At 34.9% G+C, this 25487-nt stretch overlaps 1 protein-coding gene across 1 annotated transcript; it reads left to right on the forward strand.

Annotated features, from left to right (window-relative positions):
* The first annotated feature begins 17565 nt into the window (after positions 1-17565).
* Positions 17566-23631, forward strand: LOC123542580 (cdc42 homolog). The gene is made up of 3 exons (XM_045328502.2): positions 17566-18044; positions 18673-18731; positions 22323-23631. Exons 1-3 carry the CDS (start codon positions 17894-17896, stop codon positions 22707-22709), a joined length of 597 nt encoding a protein of 198 aa, XP_045184437.1. The 5' UTR covers positions 17566-17893; the 3' UTR covers positions 22710-23631.
* The last annotated feature ends 1856 nt before the right edge of the window (positions 23632-25487 follow it).

Here is a 25487-nt window from a genome sequence, read left to right on the forward strand (position 1 = left end):
GCCTGTTTCAAAGATTAATAGTTCAAGGAGGAAGTCTGCCAACGATGGAGTGCGATTTACAACCTGGGAACACGCCGGAACAGATTATGTCTTAAAATCTCTAAGTTGCACTTCTGTCCCTGCTTCAGATACATTAGGTTGTTTAAGAAGCATACCGGCTAGTAATTTAACTACTGATGTTAAAAAATATAGCCTAAAAATTCGCAATAGTATGATACGTGAACAGTTTTATGTTCCAACTATTGATGGTACGCTGATAAAATGGAATCCCCGTAAGCTGTCATGAGTAGATGTTGAAAATGTAGCGAAATCATTGGACTTTTTTTGATCACTTGACTTTCTTCACGGATTTTCCATCTACGATGCGGGGTTTATATTTCAAAATCTACTAGACATCAATGATACTGCACAATTCAGGCCGACTTAAAATGATATGCAAAAGATTGTTGAAGCTGCATTACGCATACCTGATAACAAAACATTTTCGGCTTCGATATATAAATTCGTTATGTCAGAGTATACTGATTGGGATGATCCTTAAGATCCAGAAAATACCAGACTTGAAGTAGTAAGGATGTATACTGATATTATCAGAGCAGTCCCAGCTATACACTATTCAACTATTCAGAATGCACGATTCACCTCCAAGGTCTTCTCCGAATAACTTTATGTTTCTTTTTAGTGCCAAAGAGTCAGTGCATGTTTTTCCGACACCCAGTTTGTTAGATGGTGCAAATCATGCTGATGAGTCATTGTACCTTTCAGTGATCGACCAGTTTCCTTTTGCACAATAGTGGGAATAGGAATTGTCTTACAAGACAGTGCAGTATTGGTCAAATTTCGTGAAAACTGGGTTGGTTGTTTTGTTTCTTAAATATCTTACTAAAATATACTTAATTAACTGTAATTTTGTCTACTCTACATGATGTATGTACTATAAATTATATTCTAAACAAAAGTGTTGTGATAAAACAGCTTTATTTCAACATTTGAAACAGATTTCTATAGAAACTCTTGCCATGTTCACGCATATCGTCCGTTCTTTCATTATTACAAATTATTATTGTACATATTTTGCAAATCTAAAGGGAAAACAGATATTTATGTTGCGATAAAACAGCTTCATTTCAATATGTAATACTTATTTCTATGGAGACTCTTCTCATGTTCTCTCATGTCGTCCGTTCACTCATTACTAATTATTATTACTGTACATATTTTGTGAATCTGAAGGGAAACAGATATATATGTTGGGAGAAAACAACTTCATTTCAATATTTGATACCAATGTCTATGGAAATTCTTGCCATGTTCACACATATCGTCCGTTCACTCATTACTAAGATTGTTACTGTACATATTTTGTGAATCCAAAGGAAAACAAATATTTATTTAGAAATCATGAACATAGATGATCAATAATTCAACCTTTAACATTAAGTAAATTATCCCTTCTTTAGATTCATATTCATCAACCAGAGAGAAGAATGGTTCGATGAACTTATTCTGTAAGTTGTAATACATTATTCGATATCCAACAGGCCGAACAGATTAAGCTGGCTTTTTAAAATATATCGATTTTAACTTCACTAAATTACACTTGTGCGTGCTTCTACATCACTGTAGGCAACCGATACTATCTATTTTAATTATATCATATTTAAAAACTTTTATCATATTTCAGAGACCCTAATGGGGAGGAGGCAGACAATTCCAGTGTCCCTTATTGGCCAAGATACGGATTAGAGAAACAAGAATACATCGACTTAAATAGAAAAATAACGGTTGGTACCTTTCTTAAAGCAAGAGCTACCAACTTGTGGTTGGACCTACTTCCAGACATCATAGGGCAAAAGAAAGAAAACTGTACAGAATGCCCGTTGTGTACATCCGCAGCATTGTCTGCAAGACACGACCATGACGTCGTCTACATTCTTCTATTTGCTACCGTTTTCATTTTGCTCAAGATATTAAACTACTTTGGCATAGCGCTAGCACACTAATTTCAATGATCCGTCCTATGCCGACGGCATTGATCAATGCAAAAATGATAGTTCTTTCTATAATTGAATTGTTAATAGTAGTATCTCATTTACGCTTAAAAGTTTTTTATCAATTGCATGCAAGTTGTATAAGGTCCTCTTCCAATTTTGTTCAAATGGAGACGCTTGGTCCCTTTAAGGATCCACCAGAGTTACAAATAGAAAAATATTTAAATGACTTCTCGTGAACCGGTCGGAGGTTCATCATCAAACTTGATATGTTGCATTGTAACGAGGCCCTGAACATATAAAGTTTGGCTTTTGAAACTATATCGATTTTGATTTCACTCAATACCGCTAGAGCTAAAAATAGAAAAATCAAATTTCTTTAACACATGGACTGCTTGGTGGATTTTAATGAAACCATTTTTATACTGGTAGGTCAGTTGAATGCATATCGGAAGTTTAAAAAATATCCATTGTGAACAGTGACACAAAATCCTCATTGAATATTATTTTAAGGAAAGCAGAGCCTGCACTTTTGAGGCTAACCTTTGATTTTAGAGTTTGACCCCAGGCCAATTCGCATCTAACGCTGGAAACTACCATCTGGTACGTCAGCGCACGTGGTTTCTGAAAATATATTGTTTTACTTGCGCTTAAAGGGTCTTTTTGCTTAATTACATTAAGTTTGTATCAAATATTTTTATGGGTCCTGAATGACTTAAGTGTTACGATTAGGTTTCTTACTTGATTTTATTATGGATATAGGGATAAGTTTTTTATGTTTAAACTTATGCAGAACCCCTAGGGGCTGCAGGAGACTGAGGCCGCTATTCTTGCATAAAAAATATGACATGAGGACTAAATGTATTGTTCACAGGTTATGACTATACGATTCCGGACGAACTTGTTGACCTTCTTTCAAGATTCATATGATTTTGTTGTACCTATGATATATTAAATATCGTTAGTAAGTCCAATGTAGAAGATCCTATGTCCTACGTAGGAGATACTATCGTATTATCCACGGCAGAGGATAGACGAATTCTGTTTACGAGCATTTATCAATAACATTTTAGTCCACATTTAATCTTTTTTAAATTTAGATATGTTGAAAGTATAAATGACTGGATGGTGTTCATGTCCAGTGTACTTTTATAGGTATTATGTACATGTTAGAAAAAAATGTGTTTACTTATACATGTATATAGCGGAAGATCGAATGATGTGCATTTACATTTTCATAGGTACATTTATTAAATTATCCCTCAATACAAGGGACACAACTTTGTCAGCAGTCAACTTCGTTTCAATAAGATTTACCTTTCTCGTAATAATCTAACTTGGTTTCTAGTTCTTCATGTCTTCCTCTTTATTTTGTTCGGGATATGAGCTACAATTTTGTAAAAAGATTTCTTCTCACCATGAAACGATTTATCTTTGGAAAATAAACTCAATATTACATTAATACACAATTATCAGTTACAAAAACTGATTTTTTGTTAATGTGGAATGCATTATTTTTTGTATGGGTGTTTGTTTGTATTTTTTGCAATTTATTCTTTAAAGCACTTTTGAACGTGTACATGACTTGTGCATGAAAAGAGTGCTATATAAATGTGGTACAGTATAATAAAAAGAATAATAATAATAACTGATCCTAGTTCTTTATGGGTTATTTAATTTCTCGTTCAAATTTTATTTGGTAAACCTAGAAATTATGAAATGTATTTTGATACTAAATTTTTTGTTGTGCTGTCCCAAATGCCAGCCCAACCGCCCCTGATTTGAATTTGCGCTGATTTCCGCAGGCTATATATATATCCTTATTATACCTGGTACATGGGAACCTATTCTATTCATTCCGTAAAGGTACCGTTAGATATACCTGGTTTCTGGGAACATTCTTTTTTGGGGTTCTTGGAACGATTACAGATTATCAACAAAAGAATGTTCCCACAAACCAGGTCGTGTTAGATGTTTTATATATGCTTTCAGTAACCGATTCTTACGGTCCGTTTCCTTTTTTTTTTTTTTTTTTTCGTGACGTAATACCCAAATAGGTAAACGGCTGAAAATTATGGAGAGCGACAATCGGTTTGTACTGTAACAGGTGGCTCTGTATCACGAAACTGCTTGTTCATCCTGAATTATCTCAATAATTTAGCATTCGCTCAATACTTGTTTAAGTTGCGGTCCGTGGTCATAAACATTTTCCCCCTGTATGAATATATCATTTATATATATTCTATTTTTAATCTTCCTGTGCGACCAACATCCCGCATACTATCAGCCTAAAACATAAATTCGGTGTCTTTCTTGCAAATGTTGCTGACTGGTGATATTGAACAAAATCCAGGTCCAGAAGATGAGGCCGATCAGTGCTTCTCAGTCCTTTGTCAAACTATTCGGAGTATTAGATACTAGTATAAATTTGACCAAATCAAAGATACTCTTTTAGATTTCGATATTCTCACATTTATAGAGACTCCTCTTTCGTCTGAGATATCTAAATAAAGACAGAATATGTTGAAACAATAATCGTACCTATTTTTTATACGGAGCAAGATTTTATTTAGTTCATCACTCTCGCTCGAGAAATAGGGTTTACCCTTTTTGCAAACCATCTAATGGATGTCCCTATTCACGCATGTAGAAATGAAATCGAAGAAGCAGAATGCCACGCTTTCAAATGCTAAAATGCAAGTGTTTCAAAGTACTCGTTCTTTCCCTCCATTAATCCCAGGCAAACTTCTTTTTGGTGCGGATAACTTGACTGACTCACAAAATGAAAAGATCTTTAATATGTGTAGAATTAAATTCTACATTAAATTCTACATCGGCAGGACCGTGCATCGGAGGACAGAGGATGATCGATCGGTAATGCTGGCGGCATTATACCAGAAGTACAACTATAGTATTTTTCTGTTTTTGTGTCTTTTTGTTTCTTTTGTATTTCGCTTTTTTTCACTGAAACATTTTTTTTTTTTCAAAGTGTTCTTTTCTCGTCCGTTAAATAAGGAAAAACATCATTAATTCAATTCGTTGTGGAGAAGGGCTTATAAAACCTGGTATAGCTTAAAGCTCAATCCATTTACTATTTTCATAAGAATGCATTATATATCAGCGTATATTATGTATATAATGAAGATATGCAATAAATTATTGCTTAAAATAAACAGAACTTAATTTCATTTTTAAAAAGTACACTGTTGAATATACACTGTAACTTTAACAAGTGTCAAACAACGATACAAACTTAGCTTGTTTGACAAACACGTGTAGTACATTATCATTTAATGATATTGATATTAATATAAGTGTTGTTTTACTAACTTGATAATATCAGAAGATTTTTTTATGCCGGCGATGCATGCCTTCTGTTACCGTTGCTTGTATGAGGGGAATAACTTTTATTTACACTATCCTGTGACTTTGAAACATGATAGGGGTAGGAATGAGGTAAGGTGCACCCCATAAAGCTCCCCGGTGGCGGGTTTGCCATTGACCGTTCCAAGACAGTACCCTTCTGATTTCCTTTAAGTGTTCGTTTCGTCCTCGTGTGTTTGTGTTTGTCTTTGTGTGTTTTCTCTATGTGTGCAAGTCTCGTGCACTTCCGCATGCTGTGGGATGCGCTTTGGAGAGGCTGCGTTTTTGGAACGTAGCTGTTCCTCCTTGCATTTTTTCTGAAAATGTTTGTAAATGGAACAAGGTTAACTGGGTACACTGTCAATTTGGTGTAAGAAACCTTTATGAATGAACAGTTTTTGGTAAATGAAAAGTACTTTGACTTGAACCAGTATCAGCGAGATAAAACAAATTGAGATAACCTGGTTGTTTTGACACCGACCAACCTTAGGACGGAACTGATAGTCGGTCTGACCTAGATGTAAAGAAAAATCTCGGGAATGGGTATACACGGTAATTCTGAGTATTGTTTTCTTTTTGAATTCACCGAACAGTTAAAGACTACAGAAAGGGAATAATAATAGTGCTGGTGCCTTGAAGTGAAACGTGAAAATACTGTTTAAAGTAGCACGTCATACTGACGCTTTTCCTTTCGATGTTTGAAAAGTAAAATAGTTCACGACTTTGCAATAGGGTTACAAACTGAACACAACATCTAAATACATAAAAACTGTTTTGGTTTGATAATAAGGCACAACATGCACCTCATGACCGTTCATTGTATAATAATATGAACAAAACAGAACAGAACAGATTCTTTATTCAGACTTGTACGTAGTAACACATTATTTACATATTATATATACTGTCAAAGTGAAAATAAAATGAATAGAGGACATATTACAAAATGAATATAAATAATCTAATATAATGGTAATAAGATGGAGAATAAAAATGAAAAAAATAGAGTTCAACATTTAAAAGTGCATTTCTAATAATCAGAAAAAAAGAAGAAGATAATAATAATGAATAATAATAATAGTAGTAGTAGTAGTAGTAGTAGTAGTAGTAGTAGTAGTATCACGAAAAACCTGAACTACCAATTTCTCACTAAGTCCATTCTAAGTACTGGCCATGAATTACACCTGCACCTTTTAATATATTACCATGCAAAAAAAAACACACACACAAAAAATAATACGGTAAGACGTATGGGAGTGTTAGTCTAGTGGTTAAAGTTTTCGGCAGCTCAGCCCGACTGTAGTGGGTTAAAACCTTACTTGGGCTAGGCGCGTGGCTCAGAAGGGTAACCTAGTTTAGCCTCTCCTTGAAACCTCCACACATTGACCTAAATCAACGTGGAAAATAACAAACATTAAACTAAAGAATAACAAGAGCTATGGGAGAACAGAATTGCTTGCTTTTAAAAGCCTCGTCACAAAAATAGTTATACAAAAACGTAACAAAATATTGCTAAGAGGTAAGTCTAGTAAATAGAGGCATGGAACCTATGCATTGTACATCGGATCATCATATTGAACATATGTGTGAAGTTTCAATTCATTCAAACATGTCCTTTACAGGCGTACCAACCTTAATTAAATACTATTAACATAGCCTTATGAAAAAAGTAGCGTTATGTAATATGTGCACTGCATGTTATATCAATCCATTCCAACAAAAGCGGTACCAGCTTATATGCAAAAAAAATTAACCAAACATTGATAAGTCGAATATGGTGCATAACTTTGTGAAAACGCAAAATTATATCAGCTGTGCACTGCATGTCATATCATCACATGAACAAGTGTGTTAAATTGCACTTTATTCCCAAAACAGATTAAATTAAAAAACTAAAGCTTTATATATTATTATTAGAGTAGCCGAGTTAAATATTACTTCTTTGTTGTGGTATCTTGGCCATAGTAATGGACAAACTAATGACTCTGGAACAAAATTGATACAAAATTAAATGGGCGGAATTTTTCGGATGCACAATTTTTTCTCTCTGTTTTTCATTAGACAAACGGCCGGTGTTACGAATGACTACCCGGCTATCATAAGTTAAACGTAGATTGCAGTAAATAAATGTGCTAATTTTAAAGACAACCATTAATCTGACAATGATTTGCCCATGCTTTAAAACAATGTTTAGATTTACTCATAAAACAAACGCAGATGAAACAGTGGCTATTGCCTTGCAATAAACGTCCCACACCGGAATGGTTTTGTTTTTAAATATATGACCTGCACATTTTCTAAATTAGTCCGTATCCGTCTACGAGCATTCGTTTAAGAATGCCTGCACATTTTCTAGATTAACCTGATCTATCTACCAGCTATTCAAGAACCTTGCTTAATCTTTTGTCATGTTTAAACTACATTTTGTATTTCCAATCATAACTAAATCAAAAGACTTGCATATTTTCCATATTTCAACCATCTATCTATAATCAGATTTTGTTACAGACGTAACGATGGGTGAAAATACCGATGACGTAAATAGCTTGCCCTTTTTCCCATATTGTCCTCTTTGCACCGAATGTCATTAAAATTCATTGATACTTTTAAAATAACCGCATGCAGCATTTTCGTGTAACATGTTTTAACTGCTTTTTGCAACGGTAACCACAATCATTGATGCAAAAACATGTACATAATTATTACATGTCTGTTTATCAATCAAACGGAGTCTACAGTTACGTTGCTTGGTTGTGTTCTATGCTTCTAAAGGATTTTTCAAAGATTTTATTAGAAGTCCGTTTGATGCTAAGGATCTGGCCTGGATCTACGACTATGACTAAGGGTATAATACAGTTCCCAGCAAAAAGGTTGATTTGTTTTAGTCTATAAACTGAACAGTTGGACATGCCTGACTACACCTGGCTCCATGATAGTCGCGTCTTCGAAACACACAAAGGAAAACTTCACTGGTTGTTTATACAAAACTATGTTGTAAATGTTGTAATGACATAAATAGTTATATATTATTTCTAAATCGTCTGATTTTTAGTAAAAAAAAATGTCTGTTAGGCATTGTCGTAACTTGATCGCCGGCGTCGTTGTCGGCGTTTATTAGGATTTTTGTTTAGGATAACTTTTTCTTCAAAGTTTTGAAAATTTGTACCCTTGTTTGTCAGCAATATGAGAGTAATAAGCCCGGAACCATAATTCTAACTTCCATTTTGTCAAAATTATGGCTCTCCTTGTAGTATTCTATAGTTATTCATTTTGTTTAGATCCAGTTTTCTTGAATACTACATCAGCTATAGTGTTGAAGCTTTGTATATCTATTGATAATCCCAAGATGAGTAAGAAGGCCGAGAACCATAACTCTCCCCTACAGTTTATTAGAATTGCAGCCCTTTTAACTTAGAAAACATTTACTTATTGGTTAAATATTTGTTTGGTCCACTTTTCTTGAATACTATAAAAGCCACATGTAGCTTTGAAACTTCATACATTTATCTACATTCAGAAGGTGAGTAAGGAGGCCAAGAATCACAACTCTGTTCTTGTTAGTATATCGCATAATTTCCTGCCCTTTCAGACGAACGTTGGCACCCTCAGGCGGTGCTTCTGTTACATGTATATTTCCATGCAATATGGTAAATGATAAGCTTCTTTTATCTGAAAAAAAAAGAACTTTGATCAATGATATGGTATTTTTATGCAATATCTACGTTGATTTTTTGGTCCGGGCATTGCTTACTTTGATCTTGATTACCGGCTTCTTATGAAAATGAAATTGATATTAAACAGTTGCCTTTTAGTTTCTATTCATTTTACGATCATAGTGTGGTAAATAACAATAAATGACAAAATCTTAAATGGGGTAGAATAAATATATTTATTAGTAATTGTTGGGTTTAACGTCATACTGACACAGTTATTGGTCATATGGCGACTTTCCAGCTTTTGATGGTGGAAGACCCCAGGTGCTCTTCAGTATATTAGTTCAGGGATGAACGGGTCCCTGGGTAGAACCATCAACCATTCGTAAGCCAGTTGGATTGTTTTGTCAAATGTAAGAATTCAACAACTCCCTTCGAACGCAATTGCATTAATTATTACAGTATAATTCATTTCTGGAAACTACGTGACTTGTTAGTTCTCGCCGTCTTGACGAGTCAGTATTACGATAGGAATTCTGTTTAAATACAACGCAAAAGATTGAAGCTTTCGAATGGCGGCTTTTTGCCTTGCTTTCTTACTATATGACTGGCAAGTTTAGAACCAGCGAATGCAATATATAAACATAAAGAGATTCTTTCTATATGAAAGTTGTTTCCTTTTTACGTAGCCGATCGACGGTATACCAGATCTTTCAGTCTCAGATACGTTATGACTTTAGAACCAAGATTTTTTGCATAGTGTTTCATGAATATAACATTTCTGTGATTTTAATTGGATTTATTCATTCGATAGTGGATTTTATTCAATAAAACAAGTGGATGAACAATAGAATAGACTGCTTTTACCTGTAAATAAGTGTATATTTTTTAGTGAACGTAATCTAACAACATAATGTGCTTTATAAAGTATAATAGAGACCAATTATTGAAATTGGAAAACATATTCAGAAGGTTTTCACGACCAGACAAAGAAACATTGAAAATTCTAAAGGATTATGATACTTTGATTTACAGATCTGCCAGAGGTGGTAATAATCAACTTACACGTAATTGGGATATCAATCAAGGGATTAAACTGGACAATATTAGAACATTACCTGAGGCAATTTCAACTGTAATATCAACAGATAGACCAAAGCATAAGAAAAAAATCAACAAAGAAGTGCTTGATTCGAAAAGAACAATGAATTTATCCCACATAGGATATGAAACTCAAACAATAGTTAAAGGCCAGAAAAATAAAAAAAAAAATTGTTGCATTAACCCAAGATCCCTGAAAAACAAAACGACAGCCTTCTGTGACTTTATTAACTCGAATGATCTAGATCTTATTGCTGTGACTGAGACATGGTTAGGCACCTCCATCGATAAAGCATGTCTAGGTGAACTGTTACCTGATGGGTACAAAATCAAGCATGTGCCACGCCCTGGTACTGGGCGTGGAGGTGGGGTGGCCCTCATTTATAGATCGGTGATAGATGTAAAAGTAGTCTCTTCAACTAGTGACAATACTTTTTCAACATTTGAACATATTGAGTGTAATGTTAGTATCAACAACTACACATTGCTCATGGCCGTTATTTACAGACCTCCTCCATCAAAGAAAAATGGTCTGAATACAAATGATTTTCTGGATACCGAGTGGCCAGATATCTTATCAAAATACGCCGCAGTTGACAAGAATATCATCATTACTGGCGATCTGAATTTTCATTTAGACATTCCTTCTGATCGTGACACCATCAGATTTAACAGTGTGTTACAATCTTGTGGCATGTATCAACATGTGAAAGGGCCCACCCACGTCCACGGTCATGCCCTAGACGTGGTCATCACCAGAGACATAGATAAAACAGTATCGACAGTAGCAGTGACTGATCCTGGGTTATCAGACAGCTCTGGAAAAATAGCCAAGGACCATTTCGCGGTAATGTTTAATGCACTTGCCGCGAAACCCCCTCCGGTAAGGAGAAGTGTGACATACAGGAAAATCCGTTCGATTGACGTTGATACTTTCAAAGCTGATATTCTATCATATGATCTTTTGAATTTGTCACAAAGTACATCAGATGCAGAAACTCTCGTCTCATTATACAACAGTGAACTTTCAGCTTTAATTGACAATCATGCGCCTTTGTGTTCAAAAACCATCACATTAAGACCATCTTGTCCCTGGTTCTCGGAGGAGCTCCACGACGCCAAACATTTGAAACGTAAACTAGAGCGTAAATGGCAGACTTCAGGACTCGCCGTTTACCACTATAATAACTAATATTGCATCCCAGGATCAGAATGAATCATTTACTCAAGAAGACGGACGCATATCACTATGTGATACCGCGCGTTTGACTAGTTTCAGTCCAGCAACAGAGGAGGAGGTGAAAAAACTTGTTCAAAAGTCAGCTAATAAGTCATGTGAATTAGACCCTCTTCCTACATGGCTCTTGAAATCTTGTATAAACGAACTTCTCCCAATATTGACGAAAATTGTTAACATCTCTCTAGAAAGTGCAATCGTTCCGGAATCATTTAAAACGTCACGAATAAGACCATTGTTAAAAAAGCCAAGTCTTGACCAGGGCGCACTCAAGAATAACAGGCCTGTTTCCAATCTGCCATTCCTCTCAAATATCCTTGAGAAAGTGGTAAACAGAAGAATTGAGGAACATCTGACGAACAATCAATTACATGAAATAAACCAGTCAGCATACAGAAAATTTCATTTAACTGAAACCGCATTGTTAAAAGTTCAGAACGACATTCTCGAATCCCTTGACAAAGGTGACGTCACAGTAATTGTGATGTTGGACCTGTCGGCTGCATTCGACACCATTGACCATAACACCCTTCTTCACAGACTCGAATTTAATTTTGGATTCGCCGATAAACCCCTTCAGTGGGTGGCATCATATCTAACAGACCGCTACCAAACAGTATGCATCGATGGCAAACTCTCTGAACTAGTCCTTATGAAATTCAGTGTTCCTCAAGGATCTGTTCTAGGCCCAAAATTCTACACGATGTACACAAAGCCAGTCGGGTCCATCTGTAGAAACCACGGTCTAAACCACCACTTTTATGCAGATTACTCCCAACTCTATCTATCGTTTAAACCAGTTGACCAAGCATCAAAGGCAGCCACAATCACACGAGTTGAACAATGCCTAAAAGAAATCATCTCATGGATGAATTCAAACATGTTAAAATTGAATGCAGACAAAACTGAAGTAATTCTTTTTTCGAGTCGAAAACACTCCAAACATGTTGAAAATCTAGAACTGAAAGTTGGCGAATCGAGCATAAGACCATCAAAAACTGTTCGAAACCTTGGTGCTACGCTTGATTCGAACATGCACATGGACCATCATGTTAATTCTGTGACTCGAACATGCTACGGCCAAATACGACACGTTGGTCATATTCGACCATATTTGACAACTGAAGCCACAAAAACCCTGATAAACTCGCTTGTGACCTCACGATTAGATTACTGCAATGCTCTTTTGTACGGCGTGCCAAAATCAACAACGAGCAAACTGCAAAATGTCCAAAACACAGCTGCACGTCTTATTACGAAAACATCCCGTCTTCAACATATAACACCAATCCTTAAAGATCTTCATTGGCTTCCAATACAAGATAGAATCAAATACAAAATTCTCATTCAAACGTTTAAGGCCTTGCATGGACAGTCGCCGGTGTATATGAGAGATTTACTGGAGGTGTACGTGCCAACTAGAAATCTGAGGTCAGCAAGTGAAGCAACAACCCTTGTGCCACAAAAAAAGTCGACTGGTTACCTACGGGGATAGAAGTTTCAGGGTGGCCGCCGCAAAACTATGGAACTCTCTCCCTGACAATCTCAGAAAAGATTCATCACTTAATTCATTCAAAAGAGCTCTCAAAACACACCTTTTCAAAATTTTCTACAGCACATAGATACCAACTGTGACTGTTTCTACCCATAATAAATATGCCATTGTTATTTTTTGCAATACAGAACTACGGCAAGTCATTCGTCGCTGACGAAGATCTCTTAACTGTACAATTCATCATGTAATTAACTAAATTGACAATCCAGCTTTTATTTCATCATGTCACATTTTAAGGGTTATGACGTTCTATGTGTGTGTTTTTCGCAAGACTTGGGTTTCACTTGAAGTGTGTGGTATTTCTATCTAATACGGTACATGATGGCACCATTTACCGGGAGGTTGAACCACTATGTGCGGCCCGTCTGGGCGTACCAGATGTTTAAAGCACTGGTGTTGGCGATAGGGGTAGAGCCACCTCAAGGGTGGGGGTGCGGTCATGGCTGTTTGTTACAGTAGGGCTGTAAATATTATCATTGTTCATTTATGATATTGTTGTAATAACTATTATTTTTTATTATTATGTACAACGCCATTGAATATATCATTTATAGGAAAGGCGTTTAATCAAATTGTTCAGTTTCAGTTTGTGATTGCATATGTCATGTTTTGTTATTTTCCTACATATCTGCGATGTGTCACATGTTTAGTTGTAAAGCGCCTTTGAACGTATATTCCATATGAAAAGGGCGCTCAACAAATCTGGTATAATAATAATAATAATAAACAGGTTTCAGAGAAATTACAATTGCGGCTTTAAGTATATTTTATATACATGGTTTTGATTGATTAAGCCTCTAAACCTTTATACCCTTTTTGGAACAAATAAGGGATATAATTTTCAATTATAATGTTTTACTTTATCTTATTAATATGTATCTTATACTGTATTATACGACACTATTATGTCTTTGCATTATGGATGGATACAGAAATAGGAAAAAAAGACCTATGATTGATATAGGAGTGCAGCTTGCTAGTACATTAATATTCCACCTTTTGATGTATTAAATGAAATTATAAGAAGGCATTTACTTTCATTTCCTTGATTATTATTTAAGCAATGTAACATAACCTGTTGTGCTTAATCGTAACTATATATACTCTATTGTTTTAAATATGTAAGAATCGGGGACATTTTGTCTTAAGATACTTATGGCAAGTATAGGGATTGTGCAACATTTAGAACAATGATTGCAGTAATCATCTATATAGGAACATCACAAAAGGCGTTATGAAATGTCTCGATAACTTTAGAATTTACGACATGTCATATGAAGTTGTCTTATGAAATACACCCCGTTTGATAGTACGATTAGTTACACCATAACAATGTGTCGTATTACATTTCAGTAAAATTAATAAATATAATTTAGGACGCGTTTAGCAGACATATAAAAGTTGTATTGTAGACGGTTAATAACTGGAACGTTTCGGAAACTTGATCCGTTCAGCATAATAAAATTTCAGTTTTTATCATTGAATATTAATATTTTTCATTATACACCTACGAATTTGTACTGTTATAATAACCATGATATTGTATTTCTAACGTTAAACGAATTAAGTTCTATCTTATACAGTGAATTTAACTTTGAAACTAATGTTCAAATAGAGAATATGCACAGTCACGCCGCTTTTAAGGTTGCATATAGTTTATATGGTGGCAATAAAAGGAATGTACTAAAAATACTTTGTACTATGTTAAAAATCTATGACAAAAATCACAACAATTACTGATATAGAAAATAACATGAAATTAGTATATTTACAGTTCATAACAAAATACTGCAGGAGCCACATTATAACCAAAACCATTATGACGCTTATAATATGTACAATATGCTTGCCATTTTTGTATCTAAGCTCAATTCATCTTGGGAAGTGGACTCTGAAAGCTATTAGGTTTCATCACAACTGCTAAAATAAAGAATGATAAATTAAACTAATAGATATGTTTATGTGTATTACGCGTTCATGATTTCAGCGAGGAGAGAACAAAATCGTGTTGGTACATACATACTTCCTGGATCATTTTGAAAGACAACAATCACTTGAAAGCAATTTTCAGATCTCTCCAGTACTTTATATTGATGAAGAGAACATCCATGAAGAGAGTTATTAAAGGGCTAATCTATTTATAACCACATTGAAAAGAAAAAAAACAGGTATAAAAGAGGTGTGTGAAGGTGGCGCGTAGCTCGTAGATCGTAGGTCGACACTATAAATGTCTACTTTGTTGACCTGGGTCGTAGATCGTAGATCAACAATTAGAAAAGGGTTTAGAATTGGTTGACCTGGGTCGTAGATCGTAAATCGTAGATCAACCATTAGAAAACTGTTAATGAGTTCAGAATTGGTCGACCTCGGTCGTAGCTCGTAGATCAACCATCAGAAAACTGTTTAGAATTGGTTGACCTGGGTCGTAGATCGTAGATCAACCATTAGAAAAGTGTTCATGATTGGTTGACCTGGGTCGTAGATCGTAGATCAACCATCAGAAATGAGTTTAGAATTGGTCGACCTGGGTCGTAGCTCGTAGATCAACCATTAGAAAACTGTTTAGAATTGGTTGACCTGGGTCGTAGATCGTAGATCAACCATTAGAAAAGTGTTCAGGATTGGTTGACCTGGGTCGTAGATCGTAGATCAACCATCAGAAATGAGTTTAGAATTGGTCGACCTGGGTCGTAGATCGTAGATCAACCATTAGAAAACTGTTTAGAATTGGTTGACCTGGGTCGTAGCTCGTAGATCAACCATTAGAAAAGTGTTCAGGATTGGTTGACCTGGGTCGTAGATCGTAGATCAATCATCAGAAATGAGTTGAGAATTGGTCGACCTGGGTCGTAGCTCGTAGATCAACCATTAGAAAAGGGCTTAGAATTGGTTGACCTGGGTCGTAGCTCGTAGATCAACCATTAGAATAGTGTTTAGAATTGGTTGACCTGGGTCGTAGATCGTAGATCAAGCATCCGAAAAGAGTTCAGAATTGGTCGACCTGGGTCGTAGCTCGTAGATCAACCATTAGAATAGGGTTTAGAATTTTAACTCTCTTGGTTGATCTACGAGCTACGACCCAGGTCAACCAATTCTAAACTGTTTTCTAATGGTTGATCTACGAGCTACGACCCATGTCAACCAATTCTGAACCCATTTCCAATGGTTGATCTACGAGCTACGACCCAGGTCAACCAATTCTAAACACTTTTCTAATGGTTGATCTACGATCTACGACCCAGGTCGACCAATTCTGAACTCATTTCTGATGGTTGATCTACGATCTACGACCCAGGTCAACCAATTCTTAACACTTTTCTAATGGTTGATCTACGAGCTACGACCCAGGTCAACCAATTCTAAACAGTTTTCTAATGGTTGATCTACGAGCTACGACCCAGGTCAACCAATTCTAAACAGTTTTCTAATGGTTGATCTACGAGCTATGATCCAGGTCGACCAATTCTGAACTCATTTCTGATGGTTGATCTACGATCTACGACCCAGGTCCACCAATTCTAAACACTTTTCTAATGGTTGATCTACGAGGTACGACCCAGGTCGACCAATTCTAAACCCTTTTCTAATGGTTGATCTACGAGCTACGACCCAGGTCGACCAATTCTAAACTCATTTCTGATGGTTGATCTACGATCTACGACCCAGGTCAACCAATCCTGAACACTTTTCTAATGTTGATCTACGATCTAAGACCCATGTCAACCAATTCTAAACAGTTTTCTAATGGTTGATCTACGAGCTACGGCCCAGGTCAACCAATTCTAAACCCTTTTCTGATGGTTGATCTACGATCTACGACCCAGGTCAACAAAGTAGACATTTTTATTGTCGACCTACGATCTACGAGCTACGCGCCAACTTCACACACCTGTAAAAAAGCTAACTACGGCCGGTCGCTATGCTCCAACCTTGATGAAGCACTATCCTACATACACATAGAGTTAAATATACATATATCACTTACTTCCTGTTTATTATAATAGATGCAACGTGATCATAATTGTCATTCTAATTGTAGAATGTTATGCAAAGGTTATGCAATGTACTGATGACGCAATGTTAACGTATATTCGTTCGAATTTATTTGTCTTGAACCAATTAAAATTTATTTCCGTTTGTGTAATTTTAAATTCAAATGTGGTTTTTATATTAAATTTAGGTTGAGGTGGGTGCAATATCAAATGTATGTACTTGAATGCGACTACTAATTGCATGCAGAATTTAGAAATAAAAGAAATGTTAATACTCTAACAAATCAGACACATTAATATATACGGAAAAGTTTAAATGTAATGCATTTATTATAATAGTAGCTACAAGTTATCAATATTCAAGTCCTATGATAACAGACTTCAAAAATGAAAACGTTCAATTCGTACTTCTGCTTAATCAAATTTATAAGAATTAATCAAATTTAAGAAATGGGTTATCTTAAGCGATAACAGTTTTCGCTGAAATTAATTTTACATCCTATATACCATTTTCTACAAACGAATAGATTAGTAGGGCACATATGTATAAATCATGTGAATAAGGCTTATCTGTATCAATAGGTGTGCGTTTAAACTTGTATCAGCACAACTATCTGTAATTTGATTGGCTGTCACATCCGTACTATATACGGCAGGTATATAAAGCCTGTAGCTATTTTCAAACTGCAACATCATTTGAATACGTTTCATGTAGTGTTTAGGGTTACAAACTGTAAACAGACGTCAGTATGTTGTTATAATTAGAATTTACGATACTAGATTATCATTCTTTGGTGAAATGTCCGTCTGTCATAGACATGTTAAAAAGTGAGTGCTGTAAATGACATACAGTGAAAATAAAGGTATACACAGTGACATCTACAAAAGCGGCAGTATATCAAAACAGCATTCTGGAATAAAAGAAAATAATAGTGCAAACAATTGTTACTTTTGATTTAACTATCGCTGTGGAATAAAGTTAAAACATTTTCCCTCGAATAATGATCAAGGACAAGATAATGGCGCAGAAAGTTGTAAATTGCACGATAATAGGTGATGGAATGGTTGGCAAAACATCTCTGGCGTTAGCGTTTGTAAACAAGCAGCCACCCGGAGAAGCTTATGTGGCAACAGTGTTTGATAACTATGCTGGTAAGACATCTTAAAATGTTTTTTCGTGCTAGATGTTTTAAAACTGAAGTTATTTATTTATATATCTATATATATTCACAATGTCCATCTCTTGAGAAAATATTATTCTTATTACACATCAAACATGTCTAGATTACTTATGAGACATATAACACTAACTGTTTGCAAAACGTTTTAATGCTAGGTATCGTCAGAGTTTCGGTTTCATGTTTGGCATAGAAATGGACTGTAAAGCATGCGGACTTCATTGGTATGGACCCTACAAAATATTTTATGTTGCAACGTTATTTTGCCACAACAATCAGTGGCATAAACGGAAAATACTTCTTTACATAAAAACAAAGTTTCAGTCGTCAAAGTATAGGATTTGGTAACCATATTAATTTCATACTATTGTCTCTTATTTTTTTGCAATTGTGAAGCAGAACAAGTTATCAAGTAACGAATTCATTTTACATAAAAAACATATAACTGAAATACCGTTTAAAGACGGGCCTTACAGTGTAACAAATAAAATTAAACCAAGAGGCAGTAAACATTTCTACAGTAGCACTACACCTTTGAGCAGTTTCAGGAAAAGTTGTCAGTTTAAGATGTATACATAACATGCGTTCTTTTTTATTTACAGGTACTGTGTCGGTGCATGGCGAACAATATACAGTTGGCATCTTTGACTCACCAGGACAGGTCAGTGTACATTATTATTTTTATTCATCGTGAGATATTTGTCTCAATTGAAAATATCATAGACATTTTGTCTGCATACAGAACCCTTCGTCATTCATTGACTAGATCCTGCTGATCTGTCCTTGCTTCTGGATATGTTTCTTTTACATCTTAGTTTTTTAGTTTCTATTCCGTGATATTTGGGCGACTGACCAGACATCTAGTTTACAGACAGATTCGCTAATTTTCAAGGATTATACGAAGATATTTAAACCAAATCGGATATAATTTATACTAATGGATCGATTTTAAACAGCGACTGAACTTTCTTCCATATTCAGTATAAAGAAATACTTGAAATATTCTCATTAATTATTTTCTAATCAGGGTTTAAACTGTCAGATGATCTATTTTTGTATCATCAGATGTCTTTGATCAAGGTTCTGATTGCTAAACAGCTTAAACAATATCAACAAAATGAAAATGCCTGTCATCGGTAGTTCAGTGCAAAATATCTTTCTTAAATATCATCCATGTGTACTAGAGGTATCCGTTACCCAATGAAAGAAAAACGAAAATATATGTTTTGTTACTTTTGAAACTAAATGAAAAAACAAATATGTTTCTAGTTACACCAAGCATGACATGAGATATATAATAATAAAACTTTAATAAAAGTAGTGAAACCAAAATGCATGCGATAGTCTTCTGATTAAAGCAAAGATAACTTATCAAAATAAACCATAAAGTATTACAAAACATAAAAAGTCGTAGACTGAGTAATGGTAACTGTAAATGAAGATGGTTTGCCGGTAATATAAACCCAAGATACGCCCATGATAATTATGCATGCGTCGTCGGTTTATTGATTAATATGAGGCAGACAGATTAATATCATCTCCTATAATTATTAGGTTGAAGAAAACGAAGACTAAAGTGCATTTTGTTGGTTTTATTGCAGATATATAAAAGTTAAAACATTATTTCCTTTTACTCTGTGTTTCAACGCTGTAGGCCGAACTTTACCATAATTATGAGACAAAGATCTACTGAATCCATGAACAACATATACATACATTTGTTTCTTGCATAAAAAACAACAACAAAATATCCATTCATGATGACACTACTCTTTTAAAGTCTAAAGAGAAAGAGTGCCAAAATGGAACGGTTATTGAGGAGAACTGCAGGTTGATTCTTTAAAAACGTAGCGGTTTAAACTTCAAATTTTGAAATCGTTGCGCAAACACACAAAAAATGTTGGTGCGTGGTAACCATAATATTATTACTTTAGTGGGAAAAAATACAAAATTTGTGTACACAAAACAAGTTAATAAATCTTTTATTCGAGCGAGTTTGGGGAACGATAAAAGTATATATCGCATTGTCCATTTTTACTTGTGTAAGCAAAATATAAGAAACCGCATCATAAAACTTGCTCAAAGTCTGCAGTTTATGACATTATAAACTGTATAATTTTAATTTTAGATATAATAAATCGCACCGTGTATTTCAAATGACGTCAGCAAAGTTAAGGGCACATATAAAAACATGGAAAGCAAATCGTAAACAAGTTCATTATACTCATAAATCTGCTCTTTATTGTGTCATTTCGTAATTCAACACATCTAAAGTGACATAAAAAGGTAAATATTTACTGCATTTTACATTGTAAACAGGCAAAAAAAAAAAAGACTTGTTTATCAAAACTAGCTAAAAATTGCTTCGTCATATATTTTAAATACTTTTTATATGACATGTGTGGGCTGTTACAAGTTAAAAGTATATATCAGCTGTATACAGATCCGTGTGAAAAATTATTCATCCATATAAGAATTGTATTTAAATTACTAGAACGATTTTATTAGTGCAACCAGTTTAAAATGTACGGGATTCAAGGATTTAACCTAAATGCTTACGAGTACGCTAATTCTTCTTATACTGCATGCACTTTAATAAACATTTCAGATATCTCCTTAATATAGGAAATAATGCGATCTGTCCTGACACTTTTGATGGTGTCCGTGCGAGATCTCCCAAACAATATCACTTTACTTTTATCACATGTAAGCTGACAATCAGACTAACGCCAACCATTTTTGTCTTACAGTAATTTTAAAGTAATGATTTTCTACGGCTCCATTAAAAAAACTTAAAATCATAACGGGTAACGGGGACTTTGTCCACTTATGACTGATTGAAATGCAGTGACATGCTTTCGAGTATAGGAAGTATTACTATCTCAGCCCCACGATAACGACAAGTGCTGTCATCAATGATAATGTGATATTTGCAAATATAACTATAAACAGATTTATAAAAAAATAGGGGAATGTACATTTAAGTCAAAACTAACATTGCTACTGTTTTACCAATAAAATTATAGCACTGAAGAAATTAAGCATACCGGTCACTTGCTGCATTGGTTCGAAACTCAATGGTGTCTATTAATTTTGCATCAAAATTGAATATCTGAATTGGTTTGATAGTTTAACGACATCTGTATCCATGGCAAAAAGGAGGGGAAATTTTCAAAACCAATACAGCAGATGCGAAAATCATGAAATAATTATAGATAAACTTACTTGTAGTACATAGAATACAGATACTGAAAATATGTTAGATAAAGACATTGTGTAAATAAAAATGATCAAACAAAATACAAAAAAAAAACATGAAGAAATAAGAACTCGAACTCACAGGAACGGTTTGATCAATTAAAATATCAGAATCTGCATTTTACGTTTCTGACCTATTTTGCCATATACATATTGAGCAGTTAAAACAAAGGAAATTCAGATATCAACTTGCTAAATAATGTAAAGGTAATGTGAAATATTTTTACTCTTAGATAACATGAAATGGACAGGCTACCATGATTGCGCGGGAAACTTATAGTCGGAAGCAACTTTCGAAACAGTTTGTTTCCAAGATATCTCAATTTACGGAAAATCGTTCCTCAAATGACCCTAGACGTGCCTCCATTCCTTAGATAACATGTTATCTAAAACAAGGGTTAAATATTTCACATTGGATTGATCCTATGACTGTTTACGATTAATGAGGACATAGCTACGCATAAGGTTGATAGATAAATTCATCATGTGCACTGATAATGGCATACTTGAACCCGGACTTAACTGTGATACAACGCCTTGGTGTTTAGATTACTTAATAACGTCCTTGTGTCGTTATCAAAATGAAATAACCAATGAGAAACAAGTACTGCCCGTAGTCATAGAGTGAATGGTTTACAGTATATGTATATAAGATACGAACTTCCGCTTTAAAGCTCAGATGGTTCTACTTTTTCCTTTACTCACGTTTAAGTGAATGGTGTAACGAAAACAAACCTACGCCTGTAAGTGACATAATGCTTATCTTTCCTATACACACTTTGCTGAAACTGGGAAAGAAAAAAAATCATTGACAAATACTATTCACCTTAGAACTCATGGAGCATTCATATTCTGACAAGATAATTGTATGTCACAGTGTCGGCATGCATGCATCTCGGACTCAACGAGTCTCACTAATACATATTTTTTACTTTCATCATTTTGTACCAGTTTACCCAGTTTTATATTTTTGACCTTATTTGTATATTTTCAGCATGACTATGAAGATGTAAGAGCGTTTAGTTACCGAGACAGTGAAGTTATTATTGCTTGCTACAGCGTCAATGACACAGACTCTTTGCAAAATGTCAAGGACGTTTGGATACAAGAAGCAAAATCACATGTCAAAAGGAAGAAACCATTACTACTTCTCGGTTGCCAAACGGACATCAGAGAGAAAGGCGGTAGACAGTCAGGACAAGATTATGTGACACAAGATGAGGGCGTGGCTCTCGCAAAAGAGATCGGAGCTGAAGCGTATATTGAGTGTTCCTCATTAACAATGGAAGGTGTAACGGAAGTGTTCCAAAGTGTAGTGACCTTGGCATTGAAAAACCGGAAAAAGAAAAGCAGAATCTTAAACCGTTTATTACGGCGATAGTTTCAGACTTTGATGTTGATATTTATGATCTCCAGTATTATCTGATACTATTATAGACTGGATGTTTTTCGCATTGCTTTTATTTAGTCAGTTTACAGTAATTTGCGGTCTTAAGATTTAATGCTTCAATTCGCGAAATTGCTTGCTCGCGAATATTCGCGAAAATAGAAACAGTCTCGAATATCATCCAGTCTATAGAAGGGCATATGTGCAATATATTAAACTGTTACTAAACAATACAAAAATTGAATATACAAATATCCAAATGATAAAGGGCTTTCTGAAAGCTATTACGCATATTAATAGGCAAAAGCTTTTAATTGCAGACAATCATATCCAGAAAATCATATACGTTATTTTATTTAGATATATGTAACTGTTGCTCAAACTTGACAGAAAAGTATTAGTAGTATCGACAATAACCTTGTTTCTTAAAATTCTTTAAGTCGAATCTATTACCCAAGGTTCGAATGACCGAAAGCACTATTTACCAGCAAGCCGTTAAGTCTGTGTTTTATTTTATGTTAAATTTTCATAATTTTTTCTTCAAGATTTGAAGTAAGCCCAGAAAAAAATATGTGTCGAACGACAGAAGGGTCAGTAGCATAAACTATTGACCGGCGAGTTATATTAGGAGTCGTATATAAATTCATATTAAGATATAGTAGGGTGTAGGTTTTGAAACAAATACTGCCAATACTTATGTAACACATTATAAGTTATTTAGATGTACTCACTCCTAATTTATGATGTAAAAGTGTTCACATTTGATATTTCGTCATATACATGATATCGTGCTATAAATCCATGTTAATTTATGCATAATATATATTTTTGTATACACGCTTGTCATAAGCCGCTGGTCGGCATATTCATCGTTTCATACAAATGTTAAATATAAAAATTAATTACCTAAACTCAATTTGTTTTTATTTGCTGAAAATAGATTCTTCAATGCATTAAAAGCGATATAGAAAAAGCTGCAAATCCAATCAGCCAGCTCCAGAATCCTACTCCTTCAGAGCGAAAGAGTACTTGCAACGATTCAATTAGGCCCAATATAAATTTAAAGTTTACTTCTCCCATGATCCCCAGTTGTCTTCTTGGGCCAAGCAACGATTGAAATTGACATTGCTTCATCTGCTAGTATTTGAAAGTTAATATTTCACATCCAACATGTTCTTATCCAATGAATTTCTTCCAAATCAGCTGGTTGTAAGGATTTTGTGCAACAAGTACAACAGTTGTACAGAGCATCGAGAATCTGCAGACGTAGCTGCAGGTTATAATCCAGTACCCACATCGAACTATAGTTTCGTACTAGTTAGCCTTCTGAAACACCTCCAGGGATGCAGACATCTTTCATGCGAGGAAGCAAAGCAGCTGGCTTACGGAAAGTCGGTGGTTCAGGCTACCCAGGTGCCTGTCCATGCCTGAAAGAATTTCCACAGGGGCGTCTTGGGTCTTCTGAAAGCTGTAAAGTAATCACTTGACCTAAATTGTAGCTACGAAATATAAAACCAAAGAACATAACGTCATAGATAGATAGATAGATAGATAGATAGATTATTCAAACAAAAGGCAACATACCTATGCAACATGTAAATAAATGTAAACATTACATAAATGTATGTCTACACATAAAAAGCGTGGCATTTCTTGTGGGATCTTCGTCCTTGTTTTAACCAGATAAAGCAAACTTATCGAATGACCAGTTTTAATCGGTAAATTACATAAAATAACCACTTCCTCTCAAACAAAATTTAAAAGTCATTATTCCTCTTTTAACTATCAGGTCCACGAAATACCCGGCATACGAGCCAATTAGCACCGGTGTTCTTAAACTGTAAGCAAACCTGAAACCAGACAAAACAGCAGGTCTGGACCAGTCCGTATTCGACCAATTATCTTCAAAGAGCTCGGGGATGAAATTGTTGGCAATTTGTAAAAAATCTTATCTCCTCGGGTCCCGTTACAAAAGATTGGACAAAACCTTTTTTCTGCCCACTGTCCAAAAAAGGGATACGGTAATCCCTATATCTTTAACCTGTAAGCTATATATTATGCAAATCCCTGGAACACATAGTGACGATAGTGGCTTCCACTGTTTCGTCTCAGGTGAACACATACGAAGTAAAAATGGTTCAACGCCGTGCAATTCAATGGGTCACAAGATTTCTCTCCTTTCTCCAGTGTTACAGTCATGCAAGAAAGACTCGGAAGAGGCGTTGGCGTTAATAAAAGAAATATATGTAACGAGTCGTAGGGGATTTAGTCCTCCTGTTGTTAAACACACTGCCGAATTGACAAGAAAACTTTCTTTTCTTCAGAAACGTATGTCTCATTACTGTATTTTTTTTTCCATCAAATGGCAACATTTTTACTTTAAGTTTATATGGTTGCAAGTATATTGAATAAATCATCACATTGTATAAAACATGATGAAGGTCTGGCTTTTCTTATTGGGTGTTTTCTAGTAAACATGTTATATTTCCTTCCAGACACCTTAGTTTCCTTAAAGACACAGAACGACCTATTTTCTTGAAGCGGTTATGTGATTAAAATTCAATTAATATTTACTGAAAGTTTTGACAATTAATACTAAAGCCTCTGCCGTAGATGCCTGACAAAGGTTTTAATACAACTAAAATAGTTTGTGCATGCATACCTGGAAAAAAACATAATTTGAATATTTATTTACATAAACAGAGATAACACACTGGAATGTTAAGATGTATTGATATAATTAGATTGAAGGATTATGACCAGTTTTAAAAA

The sequence above is a fragment of the Mercenaria mercenaria genome, chromosome 1, assembly GCF_021730395.1.
Source record: "Mercenaria mercenaria strain notata chromosome 1, MADL_Memer_1, whole genome shotgun sequence".
NCBI lineage: Eukaryota > Metazoa > Mollusca > Bivalvia > Venerida > Veneridae > Mercenaria > Mercenaria mercenaria.

What these genes read in the sequence shown, in the direction of transcription:
- LOC123542580 (XM_045328502.2), top strand. Translation starts at nt 17,894, where the DNA reads ATGATCAAGGACAAGATAATGGCGCAGAAAGTTGTAAATTGCACGATA. An exon ending in AGTGTTTGATAACTATGCTG is followed by an intron (nt 18,045 to 18,672) that starts GTAAGACATCTT and finishes TTTTATTTACAG; the next exon opens with GTACTGTGTCGGTGCATGGC. An exon ending in TCTTTGACTCACCAGGACAG is followed by an intron (nt 18,732 to 22,322) that starts GTCAGTGTACAT and finishes GTATATTTTCAG; the next exon opens with CATGACTATGAAGATGTAAG.